The sequence below is a fragment of the Setaria italica genome, chromosome II (genome assembly GCF_000263155.2).
Source record: "Setaria italica strain Yugu1 chromosome II, Setaria_italica_v2.0, whole genome shotgun sequence".
Lineage (NCBI taxonomy): Eukaryota > Viridiplantae > Streptophyta > Magnoliopsida > Poales > Poaceae > Setaria > Setaria italica.
Genome location: NC_028451.1, coordinates 47,275,299 through 47,303,145, shown reverse-complemented (window position 1 = coordinate 47,303,145; position 27,847 = coordinate 47,275,299). Strand labels below are relative to the sequence as shown.

The 27,847-nt window shown below is 45.8% G+C and overlaps 6 protein-coding genes across 6 annotated transcripts in view; 2 read left to right on the top strand and 4 right to left on the bottom strand.

Moving 5' to 3' along the window:
- Positions 1-360: 360 nt before the first annotated feature.
- On the bottom strand, positions 361-4,252 carry LOC101761693. The gene is made up of 3 exons (XM_004958497.3): positions 2,164-4,252; positions 1,764-2,079; positions 361-683 (listed from the first exon to the last, which is right to left on the bottom strand). Coding segments are annotated over exons 1-3 (1,806 nt in total). The 5' UTR covers positions 3,653-4,252; the 3' UTR covers positions 361-682.
- Positions 4,253-5,494: 1,242 nt separating this feature from the next.
- LOC101761302 lies at positions 5,495-6,830 on the bottom strand. The gene is made up of 2 exons (XM_004958496.4): positions 6,015-6,830; positions 5,495-5,926 (listed from the first exon to the last, which is right to left on the bottom strand). The coding sequence occupies exons 1-2, from the start codon at positions 6,700-6,702 to the stop codon at positions 5,781-5,783; spliced, it is 834 nt and encodes a 277-aa protein (XP_004958553.1). The 5' UTR covers positions 6,703-6,830; the 3' UTR covers positions 5,495-5,780.
- A 1,696-nt stretch (positions 6,831-8,526) lies between these two features.
- LOC101760900 (thioredoxin reductase NTRC) lies at positions 8,527-13,412 on the bottom strand. The gene is made up of 10 exons (XM_004958495.3): positions 13,136-13,412; positions 12,720-12,933; positions 12,529-12,634; positions 11,823-12,088; positions 10,991-11,270; positions 10,586-10,693; positions 10,152-10,238; positions 9,972-10,076; positions 9,297-9,427; positions 8,527-8,894 (listed from the first exon to the last, which is right to left on the bottom strand). The coding sequence occupies exons 1-10, from the start codon at positions 13,410-13,412 to the stop codon at positions 8,834-8,836; spliced, it is 1,635 nt and encodes a 544-aa protein (XP_004958552.3). The 3' UTR covers positions 8,527-8,833.
- Positions 13,413-17,461: 4,049 nt separating this feature from the next.
- LOC101760232 (nuclear poly(A) polymerase 1) lies at positions 17,462-24,293 on the top strand. Its single transcript, XM_004958494.4, has 12 exons — positions 17,462-18,349; positions 18,445-18,522; positions 18,611-18,718; positions 18,975-19,037; positions 19,127-19,288; positions 19,560-19,673; positions 19,761-19,823; positions 19,947-20,276; positions 20,999-21,163; positions 21,241-22,170; positions 23,708-23,781; positions 23,896-24,293. The coding sequence occupies exons 1-12, from the start codon at positions 18,245-18,247 to the stop codon at positions 23,945-23,947; spliced, it is 2,244 nt and encodes a 747-aa protein (XP_004958551.1). The 5' UTR covers positions 17,462-18,244; the 3' UTR covers positions 23,948-24,293.
- A 1,101-nt stretch (positions 24,294-25,394) lies between these two features.
- LOC101766322 lies at positions 25,395-27,726 on the top strand. Its single transcript, XM_004959808.4, has 5 exons — positions 25,395-25,820; positions 25,903-26,066; positions 26,432-27,122; positions 27,214-27,305; positions 27,403-27,726. The coding sequence occupies exons 1-5, from the start codon at positions 25,491-25,493 to the stop codon at positions 27,509-27,511; spliced, it is 1,386 nt and encodes a 461-aa protein (XP_004959865.1). The 5' UTR covers positions 25,395-25,490; the 3' UTR covers positions 27,512-27,726.
- Positions 27,727-27,810: 84 nt separating this feature from the next.
- LOC101765913 (TRAF-type zinc finger domain-containing protein 1) overlaps positions 27,811-27,847 on the bottom strand; it is a 2,125-nt gene continuing 2,088 nt past the window's right edge. The window contains exon 6 of the mRNA XM_004959807.4: positions 27,811-27,824. Within this exon, the coding sequence (XP_004959864.1) occupies positions 27,811-27,824 (14 nt within the window). The remainder of the gene's footprint in view (positions 27,825-27,847) is intronic.

The window sequence follows — 27,847 nt, the reverse complement described above, 5'->3', positions numbered from 1 at the left end:
CTTCTTGAATTTCTGAAATGGTGACCCCTGAATTATGGTTCTGAATGCCAGATGAACTTGCTATCTGCATTTGGTGCCCTAGGATCAGAGGAACTATTAGCTGCTCCTGAGTTCCTGTGATAGATGACTGGATATTCAACTGTAAAGAATAGTTCAAGAATGGCAAAGTTATGTATATATCAAGTTCTATGGACCAACGTTATGTATATGTGAATGCTCCGTACTATTAAGTGCAAGATTTAAACACTGCAGCAGAGCACAAGATAGGCACAAAAATGTGCTCAATTGACGGGCATGTTGGGCAGCATCTCAGCAACTGGCATGTTGAGAGCTTACAGTTATTGCCACTTTCAAAAAAAATTCCACTAAGGGCAATGCCCGAGTTTCATTACCATAAAGCAATGAGATGACAGAGTTTTGGTTCAGGAACCTGTATCATACACCCAAGATTAATGACAGCATCAGCTTTAGTGATCTCGCGCAGAGGGCCTGAGCACTGAAACCTCAAAGCATTACAAAATAGATTTTCTCATGCACTCCAGACTCAGAGAAAATAAGCACGACAGCGAAAACCTTCTGGAGGAGATAGCAACAGCTGTTCAATTCTTTTTCCTCCCTTACGCTTCCTTGATCCCTGAACTCACTTTTCCACCTCCATTTGCACTCTGATCTTCACTCTCACTCTGTTGAAATATTCAAAAAAACACAGCAGATTAATTTCTGCTTTCAAAATAGCATTCAATAAGATCTCTGTTTAAATTTCAAACTGAAACAAGATAGCAGTTGCAATAAACAAATACATGAAAAGGCAGCATAACCACAACAAGAGGCATTGATAAACAAAAGAAATGCGTAAACCATAAATTACACATTAAAAAACGCTGAGCTATATCATCCTACCCTTTTCCTATCTATGATTATCTATCAAACGGAAGTTATATATTATAGAACGGAGAAAGCACCACTGGGAGTCTGGGACTTTACCTCTATGTTGACATGGCAACATTTTTGCCTCATTCACAATAGTACAAGGAAATGATTTCGCAAAAGTTTTCAAGTATAAATCTAAATTAAATCTCCCAGGCTGTATCCCCAAATATGAAAGAGATATTTAAGCATAAAAAACCTCCAAAGGAATTGGGGGAAGAAATGAGGCACAGTGAGTGTCCTTACATCAGACACTGATCTTCCAATATACACATTAATCAACTACACGCAAACAATGTAGCTATTTGAAACAATCTCAGAACAAAATGAAATATGATTGTTCCCTATCTCAAGCTAAGATCATAATCAGTAAATCCAGACTAAACAACAAAAAATCATATACTGCTGGCAGTCTAGTTCAGATTATTATTCCCAATTATATGCAAAATAAAGTATGGAATAGCATGAATACCTAGAGATAAACAAGCATAGCTCATGACTAGGCAAATATTTATTTCCAGTACCCACTTCCTCCTCTGTAATCACTAACAAGATGTAACAGCACACAGACATAAACCGATGATCCACATGTCAATATAAGGCATATCACTCCTCAGTGCAACTCTTCAATCAGTAACAAGCTAAATAGCATGAAACACAAAACTCAAAGAGCCAATCTCCTAATTATTAAATTTCAATCAACCAAGTTTTCATCGCTTGATAGTTCTAAAGTTGCTAAGCATAACTTAATCATAACTTCCTGATGCACTGATGCAGCAATATGCAAGAAGAGTAAGCATGCAAACAAAGCAGCAGCAAACAAATCAAAGACTAACCATTTATTAATGCAGCTGTTGCAGAAGTTCTTCTTGCAGTTCTTCCGGCCCTTCCCCTTGTTCTTCAGCCTCTGGAGAGCAACAGCAAGGACCTCCCCATCTGCTGGTAGCTTCTTGCCCTTGTTGGCTTTTACGTAGTGATACTCGCAGAAGCTTACAGTTGGGAGAGCACGGCCTGAGCAGCGCCACTTCTTCCCATCGCTGCGGCGGCACCGGAGGTGGTCAGGTGGAGGCTGCGGAGAGTTGCCACGCTCCCCCAACTGCCGCCGTCGGCGGAAGTCGGTCTCAGCGCCTTCACTGCTGCCAGGATTCATTACTGTGTAAACATGATCAGCATAATGACCAGCAAGATTGACGCTCATATTTTTGTGAGCACCAGTGGAAGGTGTGGATCGCTCACCACTAATTGTAGCCACCGGTGGATTCATGCTCTTGTTCTTCTGGCTCTGGAGAGCAACAGCAAGGACCTCCCCATCTGCTAGCAGCTTCTTGCCCTCCTCCGCTTCATCATCCTCCGGAGTCAGGTCTGGGGTGCCCACTCGCTTACAGCAGCGACCGCGTGAAGGAGGGGATGGAGGAGGGGACTCCTCCGCTGCATCTCCTTCAGTGTCGGAGTCCTCTGCCGCATCTTCATTCTCGCTGCTGGTCTCAGCAGCTTCCTCTTCACACTTGCCGTCGGTCTCGGCACCTTCCGCTTCACCCCCACGTACAGCAGCGCCATCTTTGGGTGTGGACAGCTCACCACTGATTGTAGCCACCGAAAAGGCAGGCGGCCAATGCATTTGCATAGGAAAAGCAGGGAGATCCCTATTGAACTCAAACTTCTCCATCACACGAAAAGTCTTCAGGTCAATAACAAAATGCAGATTGCGCCCAGTCGAGCACAAAACAGCCATTCCATTTGTCACCTTACGAGCTTGATAGTACAAAGGTCCAGCAGGGGCATGCTTGCCGAGCACCTGCGCAACTTTCATTGCCTTCTCCAGCTTCCAGTCCAGCTTCTCCAGCCTCCACACTCTCAAGTGGGGGATGTTCAATTTGCCAACTGGCTCAACTGCTGCAAGACAGCACACACCATCCTCCATCTCTCCTATAGCATATCTTTTCGGATTGTTGTCACCTGGAAGGGGAAGGACGGAAAACTGCATCTCCCCCGTGTCCAGCAAGAGCAAGGATGCACCAGTGTATTTGCATAAGATGAGGTTGCCAGCGTGCATCACCTCACGTTGAGTCCCCTCAATGTTCTTCAGGATCTTCCTGTCCGGGTGATGATTCCAACTCTTCCTACAAGAGTCGTACTCAACAACATGAACCATCCGGTCACGCCGATGGCTCTGCACGGAGACCACTCGGAATGACGACCCGTGGTCGCCATGGCCTTGCAGCAAGCACGTTGAGAAGCCATCCGGGAGGATGAAATCCTGCGGAAGGCCCACCGAGATGCGTTCCCGGGACAACGGGTTGTACACCTCGAGGGATTCGCCGCCCCTGGCAAGGAGGAGGCGGCCGTTGTAACAGTCCAGGAGGCGCCACTCTCGATGTCTCTCAAGGCCGCCGAGGATGAAGGTTAAGGCCTTGGCTGCGGCGTGCTGGAGGTCGAGGTCGCGGTCGTCGTCGTCGTCGGCAGACTGGATTGAATCTGCCATCTGGAATGAGGGCAGGCCACCGAACTCGCGCGGGATGTAGAGCCCAAGGAAGGGCGAAGACTTGTGGCGCGCGCGGTAGTCTTCCAGGAACTTGCCGGTGGAGGTGACGATGACACCGCGCCAGCGCTTCGAGACGGCCGCGGCGTGCACGAGGGCGGCCGGCGTCGGGACGCGAAGCATGACCTCGGTGAGGACATGGTCGGGGAGGTCGTCGATGGTGCGTTCCGCCGGCGCCGGCGCCATCCTGTAGAGGCGCACGCGGCGGGTGGCGGCCCCCCTGGAGGAGGAGGTGTGAGCCTGATCCCGCCGCCGCCCTGTTCCCTTTCTCTGGATGGGACAAATGTAACCTCCAAGTCGCAGTCCACAGCGGCGCGGCGGGAGCGAGGCACGGCGTGGTAGGGAGGTGAGCTGGGCGGCGGGGAGAAGCGGCGGATGGACCGTGGAGAAGGGGAGGTGGCGGGCGGGCGCAGGGGACCACGAGATCTAGGTCGTCTTGCCCTCCACCTCGGCCCCGCTCGACCGCTGCCCCCCGCCTCGCGCCGCGTGCCGCCGCCCAACCCCGCCTCCTTTCTCCGCCGGCGCGTAGCCGCACCGCCCACAGCGGCCTCGCCCCGCCCTCCGCGAACCACAATGCCGTGAAGCCCGCGCTACGACCTGCTGACCGCGAACCGTCGCCGGGCCGGGCTTCGGCCGTGGATTCGAGTTCTGGGGGAGAGTGCAGCCCCCGCGGACCAAACACCACCACCCCTAACTCCGGCGGTGGTGCTCCTCTGGCGGCGGCGTCAGGGGCTGCGTGAGCGGGAGTGGCCGAGTCAAGTGGTGTGTGTCAAACCAAAGATTCAAACACGTCTCGAGCACCTCTCGACCTCTCGTTTTCTCTTCGGGATGGGGCCCACGTCAGGTGGGGAAGAAAAGTTAGCTGTGTTTGTAATTGATCCATTTTCAAATGGTGAATGCTGTGCAAATTTTTTAGTAAATTATATTAAAACAATGACATTTTTAAGTAGCCATTGCTTTTGCGCACAACTGATAATTATTTTTTTAAAAAGGACAGCTGATGTTCTAATAGATGATCAATTCAAGAATCACATGAAAAAAACCTATTTTCCCCTTTTGGCTTGGCTACGATAGAGGTGATGTATGTGAAAGAACAAGTGGTCCTACTCATAGACTCCACCATGACTGATCTTCCACCAGCATTTTTCAAAAGAGATCGGCGATCCAAATGTACTCCGATGAATCAGTGCTGAAAAACAGTAGAAAGCAGTCAGAGCACGCAGAAAGGATGTGATCCAATTTCAGCTACATGAATTTGGTTATGTGTGTGGCTGTGCATCACTAAAATTCGTGATGGATCAAGAGCAGGGAAGGGCACACGCTAGGCGTAGAAACCACGAGGAAAGGCAGCGCTGGGAAGATCGCCTCCGTGTCGATCTCCTCAGAACAGATGCGCCTGCGTCTGGACTGTGAAGGGATCTGCGATGCAGGACGTGACCTTTGCTGGCTACAGTACCATTTGGTAAGCAAGAATGAGTCGAGAATGGCCACCACAATTTCACCATTTCCATCTCTGAATTCAGTCCTCAAAGTCAATGTCTCGACCTCAGTCTGAGATTTCCCCTTTTCTGTGCGCACTGGATCAGATGTTCACATCAGAGACATCAGATGTGTGATACAGCTGCAGATGACCCCGTGACGCTGGATTCCGATGTGGTTTTGGCCTACACATTTCCGCAGTTTTTGCTTGCTGCTTCCGTCCCGTGAGATGATTTAAGCGATGGTTTGAATATGGCTGTCTTGTGAAAGCCTCAATTCTTAGTTTCTGACTTCGTGGACATCATATATTGTATCAGAGGAAGATGTTGCTCAGCTGCAATGCTGATTGTTTTTTTTTGGACGAACAGACACTAGAACAGCTCCTGTTTGCAATGCTGGTGAATGGTGATTGAGCCCGTCATGCCAGCAGTTGTAGTTCTCCAACGATACCCATTTCATCAACACCTGTGATATGCAATGCTGATGATTTTTTGGACGAACAGGCACTAGAACAGCTCCTGTTTGCAATCTCTGAACAGAGTTGTATGATCTTGATTTTGAACGCAGAGTTCTATATTGCACTGATCTTATCAGTCAAGGGCAGGACATTTGAATATTTGCTACGATCACGTTCGAACCTACAAATACGCTATATTCACAGTAGAAAATCCCAACTTTATCATCAGTGGCTACAATCAACCAATTAGACTGGATAACAAAGTTCCCTCGCCATACGTGGATCAAGGACCTGAACTCAAGCTATGGACAATTACTACGATCTCATTCCCCCAATTAATTAATTCGGCGCCATCTACCATCAGGCGAGCAATTCCGTTCACAATCTCTGCTTCTCGCCGCCGGTCGGCCTGCCCGACGAAGACGCGACCCTCTTCAGGAAATCGGCGAAGAAATCGGCGTAATTCGGGCCGGTCTGCAGCCGCACGAGGTTCGTCCGGTACGGGATCAGGATCGTCTTGAGTCCTGCACACGCATCACCGCCCCAATCTAAGGATCAGCACGAGAATTAGCAAGGAAAAAAAAATTGGCTTTGGGGGGTGGCGGGGCTCACCGAAGATGCACATAGCGCGGTAGATGGCGGCGGCGGCGATGCCGTCGCGTGCGGGGGTCTGGCGGCTGCTCTCGAGGCAGCGGAGGAAGGCGAGGTCGGCGCGGAGGAGCTGCGCCTGGTCGTGGGTGTCGTAGGCCATGTCGTGGCAGTAGCAGCAGAAGTCGAGGTGGTCGACGGGGCGGCGGTCCCAGAGCACGGAGCCGGTCTCCTTGCCGCTGGACCAGTTGGGCCCGCAGTAGTGGCCGTAGCGGGGGAAGAGCTTGGACAGCCACGCCCGCGCGCCGCCGTGCCACGGGAGCTGCGCCACGTACGGCCGGAACAGCGGCACCGCGCAGCCCACCAGCTGCCGCGCCTCCGCCTCCTCCTCGGCCGCCGCCTTGGCGGCCCTCCGTGCCGCGGCGGCGGAGGCGGAGGCCGATGCGGTTGCGGCGGGGTGGTCCGGCTGTTTCTTCGGCGGCCGCTGCTCCCGCCAGGGGATGAGGGAGGAGAGGAAGGCGACGAGCGGGTTGGCCGCGCCGCCGGGCCGCTCGGGGGACGCTGACGCGGTGACGGGGGTCGCGGTGGTCGGGGTCGGGGTGGGGAGGCGGCGGAGGAGGACGGCCGCGGGGTTGAGCCGGAGCGCCGGCTTAGATGATGCCGGCGGCGGCGGCGCGGAAGGCGAGGCGGAGGACGAGGAGGCGACCTCCATTGCCGCCGCCGCCGACGCCGCGGCGGCCCGCGGGGCGGTGGGGATCGCGCCCGTTTTTGCCGCTGGGTTCGTTCGTGCGGCGGTGGCTGGCCGCGCGGTGGCGTGTGGATTTGCGGGTTTGTTATTTCCCTCGGGTTACCGGGGTGGGGGCCGCGGCCGCGGGCGCCGGGAGTTATTTGAGGTGGGGATTGGCTGGCGCGGCCGGGCGGTTCGCCGGATTTGGGTGGCGAAGGATCTGGAGGCGGATGCCACCCCCTGCCTGCCTATATGCGTGTGCTGGTTTTGTTTCCGTGTCGGGCGTGGGCAGCGTGACGCGTGGAGTGCGGTCGACAGGCTGGGTCAGGGTCTTTCTCGAGGCGGCGAGGGGTTCGCCGCGGCGGCGCATGTGGACGAGAGCGGAGGCGTCGAGGGAGGGCAGCGGCGGAGAAGTGGTTGCCGGGTAGAGGCCGGCCATCCGGCAGGCGATGGAAGAACGGCTGGCAGGGCAGCAAGAGCCTGGTATTGGATGGAGAGTTGGTGACCGGTTAAAGGCGTGTTTGATCCTTAACGAAAGTTTTAGCTCTGATCATATCGAATGTTCGGATGCTAATTAAGAGCATTAAATATGAACTAATTATAAAACTAATTGCAGAAATCCTATACTAAGGGCCTGTTTGGTTTACCTTTGCTTATTTATAAGTTGCTTATTTGCTTATTATAGTTGCTTATTTATAAGTCTAGGTGTTTGGTTTGAGTTGCTTATTTGCAATAAATGAGACTGCTATTGACACATTTGCCCCTGCCATCCATCTCCCTCTACCCTCACATTTGCCCCTGCCTTTCGGTGTCAATAGCAGTTGCGGTCGCGGTCGCAGGCGCGGAGCAGCGCGCGCGCGTAGTCCTCGAGGCCGGCGCCGGACCCCGCGTCCCCCTCGGGGACGGCGGGGACGCGCAGCGCGGCGAGCCCCGCGACGATCTGCGCGTGGTCGAGGTGGCCCCGGCCCGCGGCGTCGAAGGAGGCGAAGATGGCCCGGATCCGCGCCTCCCGCTCCGCCTCCGTCTCCCGCAGCGCCAGCCGCACGTGCTCCATCGTCGCCGCCCGCCCCGCCGCCCCCTCCCGCCGCCGGCTGAGACGCGGCGGCCGCGGTCCAGCAGCTGCCGCTGGGCGGGGCTCCACCGCCTGGACTGCCGCGCCGGAGGAGGCGGGAGGCTGGCGGCGGGGGACCGACCGAGGCGGCGCCGGCGCAGCGGAGAAAGCGAGCAAGGGGAGGTGGCGATCGAGGCGGCCCTACGCTGCGGGCGGGAGCGGCGGGCGGCGGGCGGCAGCGGGCGGGAGGGGCGGCGGCGGGCGGCGGCGGGGAGGGATCGGCGGGCGGGGTGGGAGCGCCGGCCGGGGGAGAGAAGGAGAGAGAAGGGGATCTGGGGAAAGGAGAAAAGTGGGAGGAGAGAGAGAAAAGTGAAAAGGGTAGGGGGGTAAAGAGTACCCCATAAGCAAAATAAGCAGCTCCAAACTTGCTTATTTGCTTATGCAAAAGCAACTTATAAGCAAGGGTGTTTGGGTCATAAGCAACTTATTTGCTTAAATATAAGTTGCTTATTTATAAGCAAGGCTAACCAAACAGGCCCTAATTCACGAGACGAATCTATTAAGCCTAATTAATCCATGATGAATTTGTCTCATGAATTAGCCTCCATCTGTGCAATTTATTTTGTAATTAACCTATATTTAATACTCCTAATTAGTATCAAACATCTAATGCAACAGCTTTAGCTCCTAGGAAACAAACACCCCTAAAATTCTGCAATGAGTATGACGATCCTACGAGAGACCCGCTGAAGGGTTCAGATCATAACAGTTTGGCATTCCGATTATATATCCTTTAGATTAATATCCTCTCCGTGGAGGTAGTTTGCACAGTGACAGTGTCAAGACAATGATCAGCAGGGTGTCAACTCCTTGTATGTTGTACACAGAAAGAATATATTTTGTGCAGTTGGGTCCAAGATGAGCGATCGGTTAATTTCCTTTGGCGTCGCTTTACACCAGGCTCATCTTAAAATCGGACCAAAAATTTACCACCGGGGTGGCACTAAAAGAGCGCAAAACAACGACTGCACTTCAAAAACTCGGGGCGTGTGCTGCATGTTCAGCTCATTTGTGCGACTCGATAAACTCCCGATATTCCTTCTTCATTTTCACACCAGAAACAGTCCTGCGTGTCCCAAGATAACAAAAGATGAGATGGTTGTACACCAGACATCATCAAATTGAACTGTCGCCATACAAGTTCCACGGCACTAAGCGGTATTAAATAACTATTCGAGTTTCATAGCATGTTTGTGACTAAAGAAACTTTTGTTGAACTTCATAAGACGAAGTACCAAAGAAAACATACTATCAATTATTTGTGTCTAGCATAAAGGTTGACCAAGCACGGTAAAACTACACATACTAGTCCAATATTAGCCAATATGTTCCTTAGCTTTGCAAATTTAATTCAGCATTCTCTAAAAATATGATCGACCTTTTCCTAGAAGAGAACATATAGGGACAAACATGAGCATATCTTATTGCAAGGGAGATAACCAAACTAAGCTAAGTAATGATAACAAACCTGAGCATTTCTTTATTCTTAAAAAATTGAACACAAGGTGTTCCCATGATGCCTGCAGCTTCTGCTATTTCAGGATCCTCTTCAATGTCAATTTCAACAAAATGAACGTATTTACCATACTCATCTATGACCTGCAAGATAAATTATAATTAGCAAGTAATAAACAAGTAAATAAACTAAGATTTGCACAGCTCATAAGATGAGAAATTCTGCAGCACAGTAGCAGCATGTGTCTGGTAGTTGTGCCACACACAATGTTAGTCAAGCTAATGTTGATTTCAACCTTTAACACCCAGGTCGTAGGTTTCCCAGTTACCTTATAAAAGAAAAGGGTGTTCCTAAGGTTGATTGGACGCTGTATTGAAAAGAATATATACGACCTAAAAATACACCAATCCTATTCAAGTTTTGGGACCTTGAATTTGTATCTTGCTTGCTCAGATATTTTCTAAGTTTTTGGCATTTTATTTCTAGTAGATCAGAAAAATGAGCTCCAACATGCCTCCAGGATCCAAATCACAAGAACCAGATTGCTGCTACAAGTTCCAAAATCACAAGACATGTCTAGATTTATATTTATGAAGTTGACAAATAATTGTTCTTCAAGGGTACCCATTTTTATTTATTTAGAATGAGATGGTGTCCAAAGTTGAATTTCAACTTTCAGGAACTAACCTTGCTCAAAATTGGTTTTAAGGTTCTGCAAGGACCACATGTGGGAGAAGTGTATAGAACACAAATGAGCCGTGGACTCTCATGGTATATTTTGCGGAGTGCATACTGCAAAATAAGCAAACCCGGTGTCAGATATCAAATCAATGTTTTCATCATATAGGCCAATCTATGCATGTATACCTGTCCCTTGTGTTTTGTGCGAGAAATGTCAAAGCCCATTTCGACATCTTTGTCAGTAATTTCCTTCTTTGTTTCTTCTTGAACAGGCTGCAATTCAATTAAAAGAAATTAGGAGAAAGAATGGTACCTTGCAAGCTTGATTGGTTACTATAGAAAATAGCAAACAAATTGACAGAAGTCTAAACTCCACATTTCATACAAGGAAATTTTCACACATCGCGTGGAAATGCTGATGTGCGGTTACTAGAAAACTAGAAATATCAGGAAAAATAACAAATAACAAAAGCAGATGACCGCAGATGCTCATGGTACTGTAGGTCCAGTGATCTACAATTGTACAACCATCTCCATGGTAATAATGTCCAACGAAAAATAAAGTTGCTACGTGCACTAGTTCTCATAATGAAACATGTATTGTGAGAAGAAAAAAGTACCTGGTGAAATTCAACAAGAAGATCATTGGCAACTAAGTATCTTTCAACTGACAAAGCAGCTATGCATCCAGACCCAGCTGCAGTAATGGCTTGCCTCCATTCATGATCCTGCAGGTGCAGGGACACACTAGGTAAGTAGAACAAATAAAGATGGTCATGGAAATATCTCAATTTCACAAATATAAATTTTGCCCAACATAGACTGAAGTTTATACTGAGGGCTTCTCCAAATACTAAGCGGCTTTTCCAAATACTAAGCCACCAGGAAATGATATGTGACATAAAATGAGAAAAGCATGACAGTGGTGCATGTGAACTGCAACAGGATTTAATCCATGCTTCAGAAAAGAAGATACATTGCAAACCATGTAGAAGTTCCATACAGAATATAAATGATAGAGTTACCTGAACGTCACCAGCAGCAAATACACCATCCACTGAAGTTTTGGCTGAACCTTCTTTAACTAAAATATAGCCAGTACTATCAAGTTCAATTTGTCCTTGCAACAGCTGACTGTTTGGAGTATGTCCTATGCCATAAAATAGACCTTTCACCTCAAGAACTGATTCCTCTCCTGTATCGGTCCTCTTCAATTGAATGCCAGACATCTGACCTTTGTCATTGCTAACAACATCCACGGCTTCAGTATTGAAATGTACTGTTATGTTGGGGTTGTTGAGTACTCTGAAACATTCGCCATAATCAACCTGTTAACCAAACATCCAGGGAATTGAAAATTTACCTCATTAATATTTCATGTGACTGAAGAGGAGCTAACATCCTTCAAAGAACATAATAACTTCATCTACAGATAAGTTCCCAGACAATGACAGTATGCAGGATCTATGAAAACTCAAGCGGTGCTATGATTTTTAGTGCTTAACTTGACACAAACTTAGTTGAGATATTGGCTACTTCACATCAGGCATCATGTAAATTATTATGGGCTAAAATACAATAATTACAGTGCCACTTATATAACCACCATTGGAAAGCATTATCCAAAGCCCAGAATAGCCCCATACCTAAGGTAAATATGGTTTACCAAGAGTCCACAACAGACATAGCCTAAAAGAGAAAATCAATCCATCATCGCTCCTATGATAGTAAATAATTAACAAGTGCTAACAGGTAAGGCCTGAAATAAGTGAAAAACTGGCAATCCATTGGTAGTATGTCTATGTGAATTGTGAACAGAATAGAACATCCCTAGGGAAAGGACTTGAAATTATTTACCTGTCTTGCATAGCTTTGGATGCACGTAGCTGCTCCTTTCTAACAAGTAAATGAACATGGCGAGCATACTTTGTCAAATATATTGCTTCCTCTGTAGCTGTATCACCACCTCCAACAACTGCAAGAACTTGACCCTTGAACAGTGGCGATGCTCCATCACATATGGCACATGCGCTGATACCTCTACTCCAAAATTCATCTTCTCGAGGCAACCGGAGGCGCTTAGCTGTAGCTCCAGTTGCAATGATGACACTATGGCATTTCACCTAGATATATATAACTGAGATGAGTGTTGAGGAAAGAAATGTATAAAGTAGATCATGCTGCATGTGCATTATAACAAGGTGATAGCAATAGTATTGGGTATATACTGTACAAAAAAGAGACAGATATCAGAGAACCTAAAGTGCCAAGAAAAAAATGTAAACCATGAAAGTAGATTAAGTAAACCACATAAAGACTGTATTGGCCCAGAGCTCAGAAAGCATACTCTTGTGGCTTGTATCCTTACATCATTTTTGTTACAAAATCTCCTTTGTTTCTTTCTTATCAATGGACTTTAGCTGTGGTAAAAAATAAATTATACTAATACTAGCCATTGAACAGCCAACGAAGTACATGTACAACATGACCTTGACATAATGCAGGTTCAAACTCCAAAAACGGATTACTAGGTGCTAGAGGAATAGCACAGAAGTATGTATACCTCACGATCGCTGCTACGGATAACAAATGGGCTGCTCTTTACATTTACAAATTCAACATCCTCTTGGTGAAGCTCCGCACCCCAGCGTTCGGCTTGCTTCCGCATTCTAGATTAATCAATGCCCACCATGATGATCATGAACATGACACTATCAAATCTATTCAGACGGGTACAACAACAAACATTATTACCTGTCCATCAGATCAGGTCCGGTTATACCTTCTGGAAAACCAGGGAAATTCTCCACCTCGGTCGTGGTCATCAGCTGCCCACCGGGGACACCACCCGCCTGGTAGCCTTCGAACACGACGGGCTTCAGGTTCGCCCGGGCAGCGTAAATCGCAGCAGTGTACCCGGCCGGGCCGGAGCCGATGATCACCAGGTTCTCCACTACCTTGCTAGGATCTGCAACAACCAACAACCATCCAGTTCATCACGCTTCGCTTTTAGCTCCGCTGCTTAGCAGCCCGCTGTTTCTCCGACGGCTCCCAGATCAAATGCCGCTAAGGCGCTAAGCTAGCATCCTGTCGTCTATTGCACAAGCAACTCGCAGCGGAGGACAATCCAATCTGGAATCCGAGGCAGCGGAAGCAGGATGGGTGCGAACCTGAGGGAGGCGACGCGGCGGGGGTCTCCTCGTCGACCGCGCCTGCGGCGGGGGCGGCGGCGGCGTGCAGCGCCTTCGACGGGCGGGCGGTGGGCAGAGGCCGGCAGGAGGAGGGGAGGGCGACCCGGCGGCGGCGGGAGGAGGGCGGGGCGACCGAGAGGGCAGCGGCCACGGCGACGCGCGTGACCGCCATCGCGAGCGGCGAGGTGGGGTGAGGCGGGCGGCTCGGCTGCTGGCTGCTGCGTTGGTGGCGAAGGGTGTGGAGTGGATGAATCATGAATGGATGGATAGGGGGTTTGGGTTGGGTGGGTGGGGGAGGGCGCCGCGCAGGAGCCAACGGGAGAGATCGGGTACGTGCTCGCTCACGGCAGCTGCCCAACAGCCGACGAGGCTCGAGCCGGCGGGAGCTGGTTGGTTGGTTGGTGTTGGTTCAGCTTGTTACGAAAGCCCATAGATATTAGAGATGGGAGTTGTGAGAGATAATTTACATGAGAGTTTGGCTTTACTACTCCAATTTCTTGCGTTGATTTTATGATGAGAATTAAGATGGGAGTTTAGAACATTTCCAGCAACTCTTAGTAAGATAGAATAAAATACCATTTTCCGACCTTATCCAGGAATATCATCCTATAGAGTTTCAATAGCTTTTTTTTAATTGTTAAAATAGGTGCCACAACAATCCTCTAATAATACATTCACCCACAATAATATTTTTGATTAAGTTTTAAAAAAATAGACCAAATTTATTAAAAAAACATACACCATATATATCCAAACATCAATTAATTTAATTAAATTTACCATAAAATTCCATATATTAGGATAAAAACTTTGCTACGGGCACCCATGCTCCATCACTCATAGTTGCACATTTATGGATATGCTCAAGTTGTGGAATTCTATCTCACTTGCACAATGGGTGGTCGTTGTCGAGGCTAAGACAGATGACACTCTCTTTTCACTCGCACAAAGCAAATTCTCTCAGATCTAGTGCCGGATAGCTCTATCACTATTGGTGGCAGTAGCTGGTGATAAGCAACCAAGCGAGTCGGTCCTCTTGACCCTTCCCCCTCCTTATCCTCCTCCTCCTCTCCCTCCTATTTGTCTCGCATGAGGGGAATTTAAAGAAGAATTACTAGATCTAGTGTTAGGGTTCAGACAAAAGTTGAAGAAGATGAACTGGATTTAGGGTTAGAGTTTGGTGTTTGGATTTCGGTATCCGGCAGTTGCAGGGAAATGGTAAGAACTACGATTATCTGGGGTAGTTTGTGATGGACAGTGAATAATGAGACGAGGTACTAGGGGCACACCGCCAACCAAAATGGTGGAGGGCAACTAGTGGGGAGGGTTCGTAATGGGGCAAATAACTACTTGGGATGTTGGGTGAAGTTGATGACAGGTTAGGTTAAAAGTAGAAGTCATATTTATTTTCATGATCGGTTATCATTTCTATTGAAGAGTGCTTGCGGATGGACTACAATGTGTGTTCGCAAATCGTTCTATTTATTGATATGCATTTACTTTTAGATATCTATAAATGTTGTAATAGTCACATTTGGGTCTGCGTTTCTGGTCGCTTCTCATGAAAAAAGGGAGGAAAAATCATGCCAAACAATCTCTAATAAACAAAATCAGCACTAGACAAACTCTGGCCTGATTCGTCCACGTCATCCTTAAATTATGGTCTTTGGATGAAGCTTAGGTGCAATCTCGACCATTGGTTCATGTTGCCTTGCCCATTGTTTAGTTCAGATTTGTCAGGGGTTCTCATGTAAGCCCGACGATGCCTCGCGAGAACTCCAGACTTAATCAACATCGATATGCTAAACCAAACCCACCCCTTCGGCTTCTCACTGGTTCATCTCCACCGTATCGATCTGCCCAGAAAGAAAGAACAACAAAAGAAAAAAAGCCCTCATTTGCCTGATCATCTGCAAGCACCATCATCCCCTCCCACGAGCGCTATCCGCAACCGGCTATGGCTGCTTTATCTATCCAGCAAAGATCTGTGTTGTGGACACCTCTATTATTTGATCAACGGTTTAAGTAGGTAACTATGGATCCATAGCTATTCTACAAAACCAAATATGTCAAATTGTTTTGCTCTTTGATCCCTCAGGCTCTTGAAACCTGTAGTAAAACCAATGTACAAGGGGGCTACAAAATAAGTGTGATTTTGTGGTTCTGGCATGTTTGTAAGATCTGCCTTATATATTTTTTGAGATTGCACAACATCTCATTTAATAAATCACCTCACTTACCTATAGAATCAACATGGTCCAGGAAACTGCGAAGCCCATGCACCAAAGCGTTGATGAGCCCAGCGGCACACCCGCATGCGCCTAGCACACGTGGAGGCCTTGAGCCCCATCACGGCACTCAGAGCAGTGCCGGTGGTGCCTCTGCCCTAGCGAACACCCAAACTAGCGCCCCCAAAATACAGTACAATAGGAGTTCTAATCGGAGAGGGAAACTTCTTGGATAGAGCCAGGTTAGAAGGGAGAGTAGCACGGAGCTATAGAGGTGATCAGTAGTAGGATCCGCCATTGCTAGAGGTGGATTTGGTGGCTATTTGTTGCAAGTTTGTAGAGCAAAAGAAGCGGGGAATGAAGCAGAGAAGAGAGAGACGTGTTGTGCTGTGCGTGAGTGGATGAGAGGGAGAGATAGATAGGCTAAGGGCTGCCACGTGGGCCAACCATTGATAGTTCTGTAGAAAACAAATGGCAAACAAAACTAAATGTGGGGGTAAATACGTCTATTTTCACCAAAAGGTTATTTTTAAATCTTTGCTTTCGCTTAAAAGTTATCATTTGCAATGCTTGTTTCTATGATCTAGCTACTCATCTATGCTTTTCCTTGGTGCCTTGCTGTTGGTGTGAACCATATGACCTACAAATTTACGATGTACATGGCTTTTCTTTTGCATTTACATGGATGCTTCCAGATACACTATTGTAATTCTCTTTTAAAATGTAGAAAACTATGTGGTCAAGATGCATATACTCCCTTCGTCCCATAATAAATGCATTTCTAGAGTTAAAATTTTGTTCCAAAATAAGTGCGCATCTAGGAATGGGACCACCTAACTCTAGTTGTCTTTTTCTACTTTCTCTCCTCTTGAAGTGCAATGATTACATCTTTATAGGGGTATATATGTAATTTCTCACTCACATTGATCTCTTCACCCAAACTCTAGAAGTGCATTTATTTTGGGATGGAGGGGGTACTAAAACTTCCTATGTCAACTGTGTATCAACTATGAAGCAATTTTTATGCTTCAATATTATGTTGCCTTGGTTTTAACATTTTTGTTCATAGTGTTATGAAATACTAGCCCAACTATATACGGCACGGCAACGCCGCGCCCAAAGTTTACGGGAACGTATATGTGGGTGAAATGCATTTGAGGGCCTGTTTGGAACCAAAGAATTGAAAACATGGGAAAGGAAAAATGTATGAATATAAATGGAGTGCAGGAGGGAAATAGAGGATATGAAAACACATGATTTTATTGGAAGGGACGTTTGGAACACAAGAATAGAATAGATATAAATTTTTATTAGGAGAAAGAAACATCTTTCACTTAAACTAAGCTTTTAGTAGGATTAGAATTGAGTAGTCCTTGTTTCACCTCGTCGCTTTGTATTTTTCTATTTTATTACTTTAAATTGATTTTTCTAATTATTCGATGCTTTGTTTATCCCCTTTCACTCCGTTCTTCCACGAAGTCGCGGAGTGGATGATTTTTTCCTATATTTTGTGGAGCGAAGCAATCCTTTCCTCTTAAAAAATGGCAAGTTGCTTTCCTTCATTCCAAACGATTACAAAACAAAAGAATGTCGCGAACGAGCTAGTGGCTCAGTGTTAGCGCTCGCAGTGGCGAGGCTACCCGCTAGTGTTCGATCCCCTGCGATCGCAATGCTAGTGTTGCACCTGGATGTGTGCTGTGCAGTACCCTAATAAGAACAATCTCTGCTTGATTGATTCCAAGCGTCCGCCTCTCACGTGTGAAACCATAATGGGAACATGACGTGCATGTCGCCTACGAAGTTAGAGGATTCCGGTGATCCCAAGAAAGACGCGGTCTTTATATCTAAGTGTAGTTGTAGGTTTGTTTGTACACGGATGGTATGAGTAGTGTGCGTGTTTTGAGTGGACGTGCGTGTGTATGAATAGATAGTGCAGAAACAAAAGAATGTATTTTCTTTGAAATTCCTATAAAATCCTTCCAAACAGGCCCTGAGCGTGCGGCCGCCAGACGCGAGAAACCGGGGTCGGGGCCGCTTCTCGATTCCATGCGACGCGCTTCTGCGAGCCGGTTCCTTCCGAACACCGAACGCGGCCAATACTGGTTATTTTTACCGTTTTGCCATCGAGTTACCCCTTCTCTATCCGTTTCCCATCTGCCTTCTGCGGTTCTGCCCGAGACCGACCGTGAGTTCGCACGCACGAGAGAAGAGGAGGGCGACGGCGACTAGGGTATCCTCGACACCGGCTGCGGCTCCCTGGATAGTCTGGCCGGTCGGTCTTCCTCTCGCTCGGCCGCATCCCCTTCACCTCCTCCCTTCCTCGCCGGCTCGCTCCGCCCGCCGTGTTGCCCTACTGCTCGGATCCTGAGAAGGATTATCGGCCTCCAAGGCGGCGGCGCACCTGTTGGCGCCGGCGCGATTCGATTCAGTTCTTCGCCGGCTATCCTCCCGTAACTAAGTATTAGCATGTTCTAGGGTTCCGGGCGTCTCGATCTGTAGCTGGAAAAGCAGCCATATCATCATATTTTCTATTTGTAGCTAGTTTCATTATTTTCCCCCTTGTTTTGGGGCCTGCTATCGGGTTCCTGATTTGTTAATGTCAAGTGAGAAACCGACCGTACTCGGATACTGTTTTGACCCCCACCTTTTGGTTCATTTTTCGTGACACATGCTGTTGATTCAATGATCGTTCTTCATTCTGACACCTGAGTATAAGAGAGGGAAAAAAAGAAAGGAAAAAAGTGTCATGGTAGTGAAGGGGAAAAAGAACAAACTTACATTTAGGAAAAGTAGTGAGGAGAATTTGTAGTTCTCTGAGATTGTGTGTTGGAAGGAGGGTTTGTGAGGGTTGAATTGTGGAATGTCGAAGGCGAAGAACAGCAATGGTTATCTTGGCGTCACCGAGCCGATCTCGCTTAGTGGGCCGACAGAGAAGGATCTTGTGCAGACAGCTGAGGTCGAAAAGGTTGGGGATTTGCATATATCAGATAAACCAAAAACCCTTCCACATGTTGTTTCATATTTCTTAGATTTTAACAGCATTGTTTTGTCTGTGTTCAGTACCTTTCAAGCGCAGGCCTGTATGAGAGCCAAGAGGAGGCTGTCTCGCGAGAAGAGGTTTTAGGCAAGCTGGACCAGGTTGAACAATTTCCTTGGACGCCCTTCTATTTTGGATTGATATTTCCATAGGCCTATACTGATTGGAAGATGTTGGATGTTGTGGCAGACTGTGAAGGCTTGGATCAAGAAGGCTACCAGGATCAGTGGGTACGGAGAGCAATTTGTGCATGAAGCAAATGCAAAGATCTTTACATTTGGTTCATACCGTCTTGGGGTAATCCGCCTTACTGCTTCTTCTTGTCTATTTCTGTTTACCAAAAAAATTCATGGATTGCTATTGTTTTCATTTTATTAATAGATTACTACATATATGTATGGGCCTGCGAATGATGCATTCTTAAACATTATGTGTATGGATTTTCTGTTCCATCTTTTCCTATGTAGAATCTTGTAGTTGCAGTTAGGTACCGCGTATCTCAGTTCCATAAATTACTTGCTCTAAATTTCTTGTTCAATCTTTTATTGTACAGGTACATGGTCCTGGCGCAGACATTGATACACTATGTGTTGGTCCAAGACATGCAACTCGAAATGTAAGCGGGTCTACTTTTAAAATCCAAAAGTTTCTATGTCACTATGATGTTGAATGAACCTTCTATTTTTTTTTCTTTTCTTTCCACAGGAGTACTTCTTCAGGTGGCTTCACGAAATGCTCGCTGAGATGCCAGAAGTTACGGAGTTACATCCAGTACCAGATGCTCATGTGCCTGTTCTGGGATTCAAAATTAATGGGGTCTCTATTGACCTTCTGTATGCTAACCTTGCTCATGCAGTGATTCCTGAGGTAAGTTTGTGTTACTGCATTGCTGTTTGCATAAACTTTGTATATTGCATGACATATTGATCTTGCACTGATTATAACAAATGAGTAAATATTATGCATTTCGAGGAATTAACGTGTTTTTGACTGCAACTTAACATTTAATGTATTTGTTTTTGTTGGCATGTGATTTATCTTGCTAACCAATTATGCCTTTGGAAGTTGGCAAGTGAGTTCTTCCATTATTTATGACATTTGATATGCTCCTAATTATGGTATGTTATTTCATTTTCAGGACCTAGATCTTTCTCAGGACTCAATATTGTATAATGTTGATGAACAGACTGTTCGTAGTCTAAATGGGTGTCGGGTTACTGATCAAATTTTAAAATTGGTTCCAAACATTCCGGTTTGTTTCCTTACGATACCTATTTTTGAAGTACATGTTCATAGTGTTTTTCTTGTTGGATTAATACCATCTTTTTTGTCAATCCAGAGTTTTCGCACAACCTTAAGATTCATAAGATATTGGGGAAAGCGTCGCGGGGTTTACTCAAACGTATGATGCTCTCAAGATTTTTCTTGTTTCAGGATTATGCTTTACCGTATTGACATGTTTATGTTATGGTGTCACTTGTAAATTATGTACATTTTGTAACAAAGGCTTTGTGATCCTGTCCAGGTTATGGGATTTCTGGGTGGTATAAACTGGGCAATTCTTGTCGGTCGAATCTGTCAACTGTACCCAAATGCATCCCCTAGCATGTTGATATCTCGTTTTTTCCGTGTCTACAGCAAGTGGAAGTGGCCTAATCCTGTTATGCTTTGCCATATTGAGGAGGGTCCTCTTGGTCTCGCTGTGTGGGATCCAAGAAGAAATTACAGAGACAGGGGCCATCAAATGCCTATTATTACACCTGCTTACCCTTGCATGAATTCTAGCTATAATGTATCTGTTAGTACTAGGTATGTGATGATCCAAGAATTCACACGAGCATTTGAGATTTGCCAGGTACATTCTTTTTTTCTTATCCTTATTTCAGTAAATGAATGGAAAAAATATCTGGAGTTTAGGGTATTATATAACTATGAGGTTCCTTTTTTTATAATTATACGAACGTATTACTAATAGACTTGTGACATGTTTATCTAAAATTTCTATTTATATAGTTGATAGTTCATGAACTCTATCTCTTAAAATAACATTGATCTTGGTGTAGTATGTGCAAATGTTAGTGAAAGAACTCTCAAGTGTAACTCAGTGCAAACATTAGGCTCAATGATAGTCAGTAGTGTAGGGTACCTTTTTTTTCATCGTGATTTGATCTGGTGCATATTAAAGTTGGTTAACTTTATTATATTCCATTGTAACATTTGCAAACTTTATTCTGTCAGACAGTAACCCATTACTTATGCACTTTGTAGTAGTTGTCATTTTGTCATCTTCAACATGTACATGGACTATTGTCTTCATCAGCCATATCTTCAGTACTATACAGTTTAGATGCCTTAATACTTGTTGATTGGCTGATTTTATCACTTATTACCTTGATCAGCTTATTTGGCTCACTGTGTTATCTCACTAGTGTTAGGAATTATTCCAGCCCCCTTAGTTAATTAGCCATGTAAGCCACTGTTTCCGTAGAGTAATGGGAAGAAAGTTGTTATCTAACTGTATCAACTAATTGGTCTGAGCTCTACTCTGCCTCAAATTTACTTTGAAACTAATTGTAGGCCATTGATGAAGGAAAAGCAGACTGGGATGCATTGTTCGAGCCATTTCCATTTTTTGAATCATATAAAAATTATCTAGAAGTTAATATCACAGCGAGAAATGAAGATGACCTCAGGAATTGGAAAGGTTGGGTGGAATCTCGCCTTCGCACTCTTGTATTAAAGGTAAATAATAGATACATTTCAATCTTTTCAAGAACGTGCACTGTCTCCTTATATAGCACCTTTTGCTGCTGATACAGATTGAACGATATTCACATGAGACGATCCTTGCACATCCGTATCCCAGAGATTTCTCAGACAAATCAAGGCCACTACATTGCTTTTACTTCATGGGTCTTTGGAGAAAACAAACAGTGCAAGCTCAAGAAGCTGAGCAATTCGACATCAGGGGAATTGTAAATGAGTTCAAAAGCAATATTTGTGCATATCAACACTGGAAAGAGGGAATGGACATTGAAGTGTCCCATGTAAAAAGAAGAGAAATTCCTTTGTTTGTTTTTCCTGGTGGAGTGCGTCCTTCTCGTTCTTCTAGAACAGCACACAAGAACAGTCGTACTGTTCCAGCTTGTGACGTTTCAGCTGGTCAGGTAGAAAATGTATTGTGCACAGTCAGTTGTAGTGATGCTCAACCTATACCATATAAAGGCAGCTATACAAAACAACCAGAACCAGATAATGGCTGCCTTCAGTTGCTGGGAAGTACTTCTGTGTTGCCCTCTAGTTTACCCAATAAAGAAGCTTTGAATGGCCATGCTAATTTTCATGCAGAATCTGTTGAGCGTGAACATCCAGAACACTATCAGGAAAGTACATTTGCTCCTGTGCAAAATAATGTGTGCCATGCAGTCAAGCAACATAACATTTTGCTGCCTAATTCCAACAATGGTTGGCAATCATATGGGCCTGGTTCCTCTCTTAACAGTTCACAAAGAGAATGTGCAGACAGTGCTGCAAACAACTTGCCCAGTTTGCCACCTGCTATTCCAGCTGAACCTGATGAACTTGATGAGCTGGTGTCCTATCATCAAGTTAAAGCTAATCAGGTAGATATAAATGCTGATCAGAGGCCATCTTTGGAGGGCTCTTCTGAAGATAACCTGGAACAACCATGTTCTCTGAGGCCCCAAAATTCTAATAATCCGAAGCGCAAAGCCACTGAAGAGCTTGAGGTATTATCTTTTCTCTTACATGAATAGTTTTTAACTGAAGATTTTCAAAATTGTTTAGGATGGTATTATGACCTTGATAGCTAATACCTGATTTTTTTTCTGTCCCTCCCTATGAGCTATGATCTTGCATTTTTCTCTAGTTGTTTTAGTTTAGGATCCCCAAATTTGTTACTGCAAAATAAACCAATCAATAAAATGTAAATGCAACCCTTTACCTTGTTTCATTTTCAATTATATGCGATGTGCCTACATATGCTATTAGAGCCTTAAAGAACATTGTGTTGGTGCATAACTGCAGCAGATACTTTTGTTGGGCATAATTGCAGCAGATACTTTTGTTTTACTAGCTATCTATCTAATTGTTCTGCAAATATTGTGCTTACAATATTCTGATGTGTCCAGCCACATAGACAAGAAAACTAGGACCTAGGGCATGTTTAATCAGTGTCTTATAATTTTGTATGAACTGTGATCATTTTATGCATAGAGAGCAACTGGTCAAGTAAGTAGCTTCCAGTATTTTATCTTGACATGTTTTGCCTGATCTTAGGAAGTTGATATGCAACTTATATTTTTCCTTTGTTTCCATTTAGTTGGACTAGTTTGTCCCACTTTCTTTTACCAGAACAGCATATTGTATCTAGCCCTCTGGTCCTCTCTTCAACAACCTTGCACAGCTATGTCCACAAATTTGTGAAACCAGGCAAGGAAGGTCCAAGTGGGATTTTTTAAGCACTGCCATGTCTTGTCATACATCTTAGTAGGGGGTGCTGATGGGGCACCAAAGTTTGTAGAAAAGCATTTTCTTTTTGCCTTTACTACTGTCCTCTTCCATGACAGAGCTCCTCCTTAGTGGCTATGCACCAATTTCTCTTCTACCACTGAGCACTTAAACCACCCACAACCATGCACTCATCTCCATCTCACTTGTCATTGCATCTTAAATGGATGGAAGATGGGGAGTCAAGCTGAGCAGCATGAGACAAGGCAGTCTCAGTAATGCAGCTAATCAGGAACAAAGGTTGCCTGTTTTCCTGCTGCCCTGTTTCCTACCGTATCCAATACCACCAATCTCTGTCCTGTCTGCTGGTCACGTTGCTGGTCTTGTCTCTCTTCTTTTGAATCCTACAGCGCCCACCACTTTCCCAACTCTTCCAATTGGTAGTAGTAGTCCAGCATCCAACAGGAAAAGCAAGCCTGATTTCGTCTGGGAGTGTGAGGTGGTGAATACATGATGAAGAGAAAGTGTAAAGGGAGGGCTAATCACATGCCCCAGATGACCACACCTAAATTAACACGATGCTATGTTTGTAGTCAACACCACCTTTGGAACTTCCTTGCAATACTTCACAGCTTTGTGGCCAAATGTCTAGTTTACTATTTCATGGACCCAAATCAACAATCCATATCGCAAGTTCACAAAATTTGTGCAATTATCTCCTCTCTAAATCATAGGTTGCCATTTTATACTTCCGTTATTTCCTTTGTGTTTTCTTACTAACTGTGTGTTTGTCCATTTGTTTTGGTGCAACAAAAGCCACTTGAGCTTGCTGCGCCATCAGTTGGAGCTGCTCCTGCGTCGGCATCAACTGCCCCAAGAAAACCACTTAGGTACTATCTGAATCATTACTTGTCTGCACGAACATTTTCTCTGAGGAATTCTCAGATTTTGCCAGTATGATATCACATGCTGAAATGAACATTCCTTGTTAATTTCTTTTGAAGATTGAGGTTGACGACTTTAGCCAAACCAAAGCCAGCAGAAGGAAGTTCCTGAATCCTATTGCACAGGGGCCGACATATGAAGATTGTTTTCCTTGTATTGAAGCAAGGTTCCGTGGAAGCACAGGGCTTTCACCTAGTGTCTTTCACGCTTCGTCCTGAAAGTAGAGAGAGAGAGGCCACCGAATGTAAATGAGTGCAATCGGAATGAATTGTGTATAGTCCTTAGTTGAGTTAGCATAGATGTACTCCTTGGCGCTAGACGTTTCTTTGACTACTGTGCTATGCTTGTGATGCAATGGAACTGGCAAATGATGTGAAACCGAAATGATGGATATCATTGCACGTTCTGTTTCTCAGTTAATTTGAAGTACATAATAAAACTTATATCATGCGTGGCCCTTGTTTGCGAGCCTCTCTTCTTTACGGCTTCATGTGTGACAAACGTAAAATTCACTCCTTAAATGTAATATGTGAAGCAAAATTCTTGGTAATCTCAATTTTGTTTTGTAGCATTGGCCCGGTCTCTTGTCAATTTTGGTACTCAGAATACTTCAATTGGTTCACATGGAGTAAAACTCTTCTCATCAGTACGAGTCAAATGGAATGACCCCATCGCCCTGAATTCAATTGATTGACACTATTTCGTCTTTTCTAATCTCAATTGATCAGAATTGATTGAATTCTAATATATTTCAAGAAAGTAATAAAAAACACAATACTTAGGCGTTTGGGGATCTTGGAGCTAAAGTTTAGTCTGTGTCACATCGGATATTCGGATGCTAATTAGGAGGATTAAACATGAGCTAATTACAAAACTAATTGCAGAACCCCTGGGCTAAATCGCGAGATGAATCTATTAAGCCCAATTAATCCATCATTAGCGAATGTTTACTGTAGCACCATATTGTCAAATCATGGACTAATTAGGCTTAATGGATTCGTCTCGCAATTTAGCCTAGGGGTTGTGAAATTAGTTTTGTAATTAGCCTATATTTATTACTCCTAATTAGTATCCGAACATCCGATGTGACCCTGCTAAAGTTTAGCACCTCGTATCCAAACACCCCCTTGGCTAGAAGTAGCGTTACAAAATGTCTCCAGACACTAAGGGCATGTTTGGCTCCAAGCTGTTAAAGTTTAATACCCGTCACATCGGATGTTTGGATGCTAATTAGAAGTATTAAATATAAACTAATTACAAAACTAATTGCACAGTTGGAGTGTAATTCGCGAGATGAATCTATTAAGCATAAGTAGTTATGCTTAATAGATTCGTCTCGCGAATTAGCACAAGATTCTGTAATTAATTTTATAATTAGCTCATGTTTAGTTCTCCTCATTAACATCCGAACATCTAATGTGACACTGTTAAAATTTAGCACCTCGTATCCAAACACCCTAAGAAAGCGCTACGAAGAAACCTAGCTCTGAATTCAACGGCTAGCTAAACCATAAAGTTGCACATCACCCGACGGCGGAAACCCCCCACAATTATACTCGTACTGTGCACGGGGTGAGCGACGAGCACCTGAACCGCCGACCCGCCCGTTGCTCGATCACTCCCAACCCCTTGCTGCCGCCCGAGAGACGCAGCCATGCCGATCCCTAACCCAATCGGCGACCCCGCCGCGCGCCCGCAGCCGCACGCTGGGCCACGCGTGGAGCTGGAGCTCCCGCTCCCGCCCGGCGGCGCGGCGCCGTTCGACCTGGCGGCGGCCGTGTGCAGCCACGGGCTGTTCATGATGGCGCCCAACCGGTGGGACCCCGCCGCCCGCGCGCTCGTGCGCCCGCTCCGCCTCGCCTCCGACCGCTCCGCGTCCCTCCTCGCCCGCGTCTCCGCCCACCCCGCGCGCCCGGGCACCGCGCTCCTCGTCGCCGTCGAGGGCGCGGATGCTCTCTCCTCGCTCGACCGGGACTACATCCTCGTAAGCACTTGATAGATGGAGCTTGTTTGAGGTTTTGTCGCCGAAGCGATACGCGTCGGCTGATTCCTGGTTCCTCCCGCAGGAGCAAGTGCGGCGGATGCTGCGGCTGTCGGAGGAGGACGGGGCGGCGGTGGCGGAGTTCCAGGCGATGCACGCGGCGGCGCGGGAGGAGGGGTTCGGGCGCATCTTCCGCTCGCCAACACTGTTCGAGGACATGGTCAAGTGCATCCTCCTCTGCAATTGCCAGTTGAGCCTCGGAGCCTGCTTCTCCTTTTCTTATTTGTCTCTGTGTGTGGTTGTAGAAACGAGTTGGGTCTTCAGACTCGCCCAAAGGGTAAAACATGATAGTACTACTTGTTAGAGGTCGACGATTTCTTGTGTTATACTGTTATGATAAGGGTCGGCTGCATTTTTGCACTTCACCAATCGATATGAACTGGGGCTAGCTTCATGTTTGCTTCCGAGCTGACTTTATTGTAGTCTTGTTACTGAATTATCCGGACAAAGTCAAATACACTGATGAAATCGTGTGCAATATTAGTGCATAGTTCATCCAGGAATTTTAATCCCATTTGCAAGATAGCTTATGCGACCGTGCTGTTCTGCTGCAGATGGACAAGAACGTTGTCAATGGCTACTGCACTGTGTGAGATTCAGTTGGAGCTGAAATGTTCATCCAGTGTTGAAGATTTTCAGTCAAGGACACCGCCAATTAGGGAACGTAAAAGGAAGCGCAGCAAAAGGCAGAGTGTTCGTATTAAGCTAGAAACAAGATTTGCAGAGGATAAGTTGGAGGGTCCAACAATAGCAAGTGGCACTAGCAATGATTTAACACACCCGGAAACAAATGAATATTTGTCTAGTTTGGCCTCAGTTGCAAGTGAAACAGGCAGCGCATGTGACTCCTTGCCATCATTGGATAATTCTGAGCTTAGCTTGAACAATGCTCCTGGCTTGGAAGACTGCATTGGTGATTTCCCCACGCCAGAAGAATTGGCAAATCTTGATGAGGGCTTTTTAGCCAAGCGCTGCAATCTTGGATATCGAGCTAAGAGAATTGTAATGCTTGCACGGGGCGTCGTAGAAGGGAAGGTATGCCTACAAAAACTTGAAGAGATGTGTAGAATATCTGTACCAGCTGCAGAAGAGGTATCTACTATCGAATCCGCCTGTGAGAGACTGAATAAAGAGTTATCTGCCATATCTGGATTCGGGCCATTCACCCGTGCCAATGTGCTCATGTGTATGGGCTTTAACCACACGATCCCAGCTGATACAGAGACAATTAGGCATCTGAAGCAGGTATTTTCCCACTCCTGGAACCTTTGCATTTTGAGATTTCGTAGTTGCTGTTTTCAGTATTTACCTGTACTATGTCTGAAATTCTTTGCAGGTTCATAAAAGAGCAAGTACCATCAGTTCTGTTCATCAGGAATTAGATAAAATCTATGGCAAGTATGCGCCATTCCAGTTCTTGGCATACTGGTATATCCTTTTCTGATTCTCCCTAGTGTTTGTTGTAGGTTAATATGTTTCTGACATGCCGTGGTCAATGCCATTGTTTGTTTTTGGTCTGAAACAGGTTTGAGTTATGGGGCTTCTACAACAAGCAGTTCGGGAAGATTTGTGAGATGGAACCATCCAACTACAGGCTATTCACTGCAAGCCACTTGAAGAAAGCAAAAAATTAGAAGAAAGGAGGGCTGGATAGTTACAGTTAGCAATGCAAGGCATGACCCAGAAGGCGTCTTTTCTTTTGCAAATGCCATCAGGACAAAATAGTAGATGTTTTTGTGATTGGCGCGATTTCAATCTCCCTGCTTGATTAACATACAATGATAACAGCGACCTGGAAGTTTCTGAGTTGGTAGCATTTTGAGACGTGTCCCAGCTGCATCTAAAGTTACACTGTCGACTTTACAAGTTTACATTATTGCAGAAGAAAATGAAAGAAAAGATGCACTTCTTTACTCAAAACGACAGTGATGGTTTAAGCGGCAAAGCCTAGGGCATGAGTTGGGTAGCAC

What these genes read in the sequence shown, in the direction of transcription:
- LOC101761693 (XM_004958497.3), bottom strand. Translation starts at nt 3,652, where the DNA reads ATGGCGCCGGCGCCGGCGGAACGCACCATCGACGACCTCCCCGACCAT. An exon ending in ACCGGTGGCTACAATTAGTG is followed by an intron (nt 2,080 to 2,163) that starts GTGAGCGATCCA and finishes ATGTTTACACAG; the next exon opens with TAATGAATCCTGGCAGCAGT.
- LOC101761302 (XM_004958496.4), bottom strand. Translation starts at nt 6,702, where the DNA reads ATGGAGGTCGCCTCCTCGTCCTCCGCCTCGCCTTCCGCGCCGCCGCCG. An exon ending in CCGCGCTATGTGCATCTTCG is followed by an intron (nt 5,927 to 6,014) that starts GTGAGCCCCGCC and finishes ATGCGTGTGCAG; the next exon opens with GACTCAAGACGATCCTGATC.
- LOC101760900 (XM_004958495.3), bottom strand. Translation starts at nt 13,412, where the DNA reads ATGATTCATCCACTCCACACCCTTCGCCACCAACGCAGCAGCCAGCAG. An exon ending in TTGCTGCTGGTGACGTTCAG is followed by an intron (nt 10,694 to 10,990) that starts GTAACTCTATCA and finishes CTGCACCTGCAG; the next exon opens with GATCATGAATGGAGGCAAGC. An exon ending in AAGAATAAAGAAATGCTCAG is followed by an intron (nt 8,895 to 9,296) that starts GTTTGTTATCAT and finishes TGGGACACGCAG; the next exon opens with GACTGTTTCTGGTGTGAAAA.
- LOC101760232 (XM_004958494.4), top strand. Translation starts at nt 18,245, where the DNA reads ATGTCGAAGGCGAAGAACAGCAATGGTTATCTTGGCGTCACCGAGCCG. An exon ending in CAAGACATGCAACTCGAAAT is followed by an intron (nt 19,038 to 19,126) that starts GTAAGCGGGTCT and finishes TTCTTTCCACAG; the next exon opens with GAGTACTTCTTCAGGTGGCT. An exon ending in GAGCATTTGAGATTTGCCAG is followed by an intron (nt 20,277 to 20,998) that starts GTACATTCTTTT and finishes AACTAATTGTAG; the next exon opens with GCCATTGATGAAGGAAAAGC.
- LOC101766322 (XM_004959808.4), top strand. Translation starts at nt 25,491, where the DNA reads ATGCCGATCCCTAACCCAATCGGCGACCCCGCCGCGCGCCCGCAGCCG. An exon ending in CAATTAGGCATCTGAAGCAG is followed by an intron (nt 27,123 to 27,213) that starts GTATTTTCCCAC and finishes AATTCTTTGCAG; the next exon opens with GTTCATAAAAGAGCAAGTAC. An exon ending in TTCCAGTTCTTGGCATACTG is followed by an intron (nt 27,306 to 27,402) that starts GTATATCCTTTT and finishes GGTCTGAAACAG; the next exon opens with GTTTGAGTTATGGGGCTTCT.